Consider the following 5,721-nt stretch of genomic DNA (forward strand, 5'->3'; position numbering starts at 1 on the left):
CTAAGAGAGGTTTCAAGACATGATGGGTTAAACTTTGATACTCACATTCAAATAAATGGTTTAACATTACTAACCAGGGAAAAGAAATGGTTCAATATAAAAAAAATAGAAAAGGAAACGTAACTGGATTCAACATAAATATTTCGATCATAATGAAATATGTTATGTATGCAGAATAAAATTATAATTAAGATAAAAGTACAAAACAATTAAGAACGCATAATGACGACCTTTTCAAAAAAAATTAGGCCAGCCCACACCGACCATTGGACTTTAGTATGGGCCCGCCCTTTAAACATTACTGCTAGAAACAAATTCCACTAGCTTGTTATGAAGGGCAAAGTAACCAAGCCATTTTGAAGTTGACTATAAAAGCATTATTCTAGCCCCACGCATCATGCATGTGCTTTCTTTATTTTGTTGTGTCATGTTACAAGGCATGTGATATTATTGTCCTTGCTTCAATTTGATCCTTGACTTTATGTTCTCATAGCACATGCATCAGCAATGGCAAAGATTCTTGCCCCTACTTTATAACTCTTTAGCTCCACAGCAATGCATGCATGCATGCAATCCAGTTAGAAATTTGCTGGCTGGCTGCATCATCAACCACCATGAAAACTACATCATACCATTCTCAACCAACAACTTTCAACACCACGTTACCCGAATTCCTCGCAAAGCACTAACCTGCTACTACCTTTTTATTTCACCAATCAATTTACATTAATTAAACAAATAATGCTAAGCAATATAACATTAGACTATAATGAAAACAACAAACAAGAAGGATCCTGTTTAAGACTACCGTTTCTTCCTCAAATGTAATCAAACATAAAAATTATCCTACAGAATTTCCATGGAGATTTGATGAAGCCAACATAGAACACCTAACAGGCTCCTGGATGACTCTGCTTCTCATCTCCACAACCTTCTTGTGGCAGTTTGAGTGCAGCGATGCTACAAAAGTCGGGCTAGCTGCCGGCCGGTATTCAGGAAAGAGGCGGCCGGACCTGTATCGAACACCACAAGCATTGCACAGTGTTTTGGGACCCATAGGTCCCTCTCTCCATTGTGGGGTTTTTGTCACCTCACAATGCATGCATTTTCTGGGGGGACCTGACTCTGGTGATGAGGATCTCGTCATCTCAACATCTGATAGCAGGGACAAATCCTTTTTCCTCTGCTTTTTTACTTTGTTTGATAGATTCCCAGCAACATTTGTTCCAAAATCTGAGTCAGAGGCTGCTGTCCTTTGATCTTTTCGCACAGCCGGCAAATTAACGATGAGAGGAATTGAAAATAGAGGACTGAAGTTTGAAGGACGCTGACGTTTACTACGAGCCCGCTTCACTGGGATGACAGGTCGATCGAAGTTGGAATTCTCAACTGAGGACGAACTGCTACTTTCAAAAACCGAAACTGGGCTGTAGGTGTAGGTTTGGAATTGATGCAAATCTTTTCCATTGGAAGTGACATTCTGGTGGGGAATGGTCTTTCCATATGCTGGTCCAGGAGCTTTTGCCAGCTGTTTTATTGGGGAAATCCCATTACTCTGCAATGCCAAACAATCGTCAAACCAACAAAAAATGAAAAAAAAAAAAAAAAAAAAAAGTAAAAAACAAGAATCAGAAGTAACATATACACAATTTCCAGCTGTTTTATTGGGGATATGATTATTTGAATAAATAAGTGAAAGAGGAATCTACGCAATTTCTTCCAACATTTACATTTATACTCCACAAACCTAATCACAAGAAAGCACTGCTACTGTTCTAATATGTATACTTGTATAGTTATCAATTATCAGATGCTGTCAGTCAAGTCATCATATCAGGGACTAAAGAGCCATAGTCCCTCAAACTACTTGCTGTCTTTTTGCGATTTCAATTTGCAATACTACATAGCATAGTCTTGTCAGTTGTCACTTAAGAAAGTGGGACTGCAGACAGTGTAAAACATTTTGTTTCATAACCCATTAAACAGTATACACATACACATAGGAAAACCCAATACCTATAATCAGCCACAGCTCACTTATCAACCACCTGACCATATGCAAGGAGTTTCTTCAATTAAATCCATAGGGAGACAGAAGTAGATTTGGGCAAGGGATCTGATACTTAGAACTCCACCCCACCACTTACCAAATACAAGCACATAAGACACATTCATCTAATCATCCACTTCTTAGGAAAGCAAATTTTTACATCTTTCTATGTACGCATGTCATCCATTCACCATTCAAAATAACTAAACACTTAAAAATTCCAAGTATTGTTACCAGAACCTAATCACTTTGAGAGAAACACCCCAAATAATTTATGCTGAGTTAAGAATTAAAAGCCTACACGGTGTCCACCAATATATTTCAAAATATCAACTTAACTGCAAATTAGAAGTTGTGTTATTACACCTCTTTCAGACATTTTAAACACAAATTTAACTGAATAAAATTGATGAGTACTATGAACAGAAATAATAATTATTTTAGAATATCTCATAGAATCAGTTTCCCAATTTCCTCATTATCTCTTAGGATGAATTAGCATATTTCCTTATCTTATCATGATTTCACCCCTAATAAGTTAGTAGGATTCTGATTAGTATGCATAAGGGTTGGTGCTCTAGGTTTTATGAATACATCAATGCACCAATACACTATAATGGATTTTAGTTAATATCAATTAAGTGTTTCAAACTCTTTTCTCTTCCTCATTGTATGCCTAAAACCCCCAAATTCCAACAGTACTAAAAATGGTTTTTTATTTTAGAACCTGACAGTTATGATTGAAAAATCTTTATCATTATTCATTACATTACTAAAAATTAACCAGATGACTCATTTCCCAGCCAATTTTTTTCTTTATTTTTTTCACTCAGTTTTTTCCTCTTTTGTCTTTCTTTAAACCTTCTAATGCCATCCAAAAAATGTATACCAAGAGAGGAAGTTTCTGCAACCTGAATGGCAAAGGAAAGAGATTAGCACCAAGCTTCCTACCTTCCTCCTCCATTTGTCTTGCAACCCCAGAAACTTTAGGTGCATAATTAATGACAGAGAACTTCATACAGATAATAGCAGCATCTCCAGCACATTTTGGGTCAGTATCAGATGAAATGTAGCAATTTTTCTCAGAGTTGTTAATTATTACAAGTTTTATTATGATACCCTGTTACTGCCAAGAATGAGTAAATGACATTGGCAGCACACTTTAAAGGGGGAATTCAGACTACCACCACAAAAACTAAATCTATAACTCTTGTATCTTCCACTTTTTACTCCAATTGTCCAATTCTCCTATAGATCATAACCAAATTCATCCAACAAATCTCTTCTCTTACGCATGAAGTATTTCGATTGCCAATATTTTTGTTTTGTCAATCTGACAAATTCCTAGACAACGCCATTCTAGTTTTCCTTAGAAGTCATAGTTCCTGCAAAAATTTCAACTGTAAAAACTCATAGTTGTAACAAGATGACACTGCTCCTGCAAAATTCCAACTATAAAAAACTCTTAGGTGTCTAAGTTACAGTATTAACGTCTCCTACCAAAGGTCTGTGGTGAAAGTTTAGAAAAAACATTTCATTTAGAAAGTATAGATTATATAAAACAAACTGGCCATTGCCAGCAACTGAACTTCAGGACCTAAATCACCAAAGTTTCTCCTTCAATGTTGATGCATTCATGTATAATTTCAGTTTTACATAATAAAAACATCCAGATAGTTAATGCATCAAATATAAGTGCACTGCATTGAAGTGTCAACATGACTTTCCATGTACATAACTACTAGGGCAGGGGTAATCATGGTTTTAAAAAGGGTCTGCAACTGCAATTGTGGCCGTAACCTCAATGTATTTTAACTTGCTGTGACCGCAATTGCAGCTGCATCGGCTGCGTTTCCTGCAATGTCAACAAAACTGCAACCATGACAACAATTTGGAACCATGGGGGCAATATGCAAGAAAGTAATTTAAGCAGTTAAAAGATATCCCACTCTAGATTCCTACACACCATAACTGTGAACAGAATACTCACAGAAGCAGATAACTTCATTCCAAGTTGGGGCTTCTCATTTTGAGTTTCGGCACACAGCCCAGCTGATGATGCTGAATAAACATCAAAACGCGGGTCTTCAAGGCATTTTAATTGAGCATCCCAGTCTTCTTCCACACCATTAGCATCCACGTCTTCCAGCGGGAAATCAAAAAAGTTGATGACATCATCAAAAATCTCATCTGACAGACCATTAAAGTTATTGTCGAAAAACCAAGAGTCCTTCATGTTAGCAATATCCTGTTCCAAAACACTACAGTACATAAGAAACACCAAACACACACATTGTCATTCCTTGCTTCCACACAACAGAAGCTATTTGGGAAAACAACAACACCAACACCCTTCATAGGTTATAAATCACCAAAATTTCAGAATTTATGCTATGTTTTCATCACCAATTTAATAAGATAATTAACTTTGCCACAATGAAGACTTGCCTTATAAGTATTCATAAACAGATAAAAATCCAGCTAAAAACAGTAAAACAGCAGTCTTTCACAATTTCTTCCAAATTGAAATGAAAAACAAAAACAAAAACACAAACAAAATAAGGAAAATGCATGCAATATCCTCTCGTGATGTTAAAAGGAAAAAAATGATGCAAAAAAAAAAAGAAAAAGAAAAAAGGAGGAGCTTGAAAAACCTTAGACATGGTTTTGGTGGAGTGAGGAAATGGAGCACATTGTAGAGAGACAGAGAGAGGCAAGTTTGAGGATTAATTTGAGACAAGAAATGAGAAGATCTTGAGGAATGAGAATCTCTGTGTCTGAATTTGGTAAATTAGGTTTTATTTTTCTGCGCCACTAAGCGCTGCTACTATGCGGAAACCCTCATCCTCCTCTCGTGAGTTGAATAAATATTTATTTCCCTTTCGATAATAGTATTCCATCTATTGCACACCAATTTTTCATTATTATATTTATTCTTTATTATTTGCCTTTTAATTATGGTTTTGTACACTTTATAAAGTAAAGTACTTCTACTATAATGTTAGAGTTACAAAAGCAAAATCTAACGTATATTATTCACGGATAATTTATAAGATTTCAGCCTTCGTTTACGGAATTTCAACTTTCAAACGCGTCACCATAATGGTATACCTTTGTGAACTTTTTATTTTTCTTTTTTTATAATAACTTGTTTTTTTTTTATGAATCCAAAACTAATATGAAATTTTCATTTAAGAAATTCATTTGTTTCAAACAAATATTTTTTTTCATTTTGATAACATACTTAAGAGATAAAGTTATCTATCAATCATGATGTTATATATTTGTTAACTTTTTTTCCTTAATTATGTTATATTTGAAAAAGAAAATCATGAAGATAGAAAATTTTGATATAAAGCAATGTGGTGCTTCTTTTTTTTTTTTTTTTCCTTTTCTTAACACAATGAATGGTAGTTAATAAAATTGTAGGCGAAGAAAAGTGTGGGAAGAAGGAGGAAAAACAAAAACATAAAGAAGGTTGGTCAAAAGGGTGATGGAGCATGACATATGGATCTAAAAGAATTATTTAAAGCAAAAATAGGTGGATCTGAAAGAAATTATATTTTTTTTGAATGATTGTAGCGTTCCAGATATGATATAGTGATTTATATGCACAAAAAAACAATAATTGATTGAGCGATCACCGACGAAGGACACGAGACCAACGGAAT

The 5,721-nt window shown here is 34.9% G+C and overlaps 1 protein-coding gene across 2 annotated transcripts; it reads right to left on the minus strand.

Moving 5' to 3' along the window:
* Positions 1–671: 671 nt before the first annotated feature.
* LOC100778675 (GATA transcription factor 11) lies at positions 672–4,950 on the minus strand. Of its 2 annotated transcripts, none has more exons than XM_003540138.5 (3): positions 4,705–4,950; positions 4,041–4,298; positions 672–1,555 (listed from the first exon to the last, which is right to left on the minus strand). In XM_003540138.5, exons 1-3 carry the CDS (start codon positions 4,711–4,713, stop codon positions 842–844), a joined length of 981 nt encoding a protein of 326 aa, XP_003540186.1. In that variant the 5' UTR covers positions 4,714–4,950; the 3' UTR covers positions 672–841. The 2 variants fall into 2 exon arrangements, with proteins under 2 accessions (XP_003540186.1, XP_014620471.1); XM_014764985.3 differs by having other exon boundaries at positions 4,041–4,311.
* Between the last annotated feature and the right edge of the window lie 771 nt (positions 4,951–5,721).

This window comes from Glycine max, chromosome 12 (genome assembly GCF_000004515.6).
Source record: "Glycine max cultivar Williams 82 chromosome 12, Glycine_max_v4.0, whole genome shotgun sequence".
NCBI classification, from domain to species: domain Eukaryota; kingdom Viridiplantae; phylum Streptophyta; class Magnoliopsida; order Fabales; family Fabaceae; genus Glycine; species Glycine max.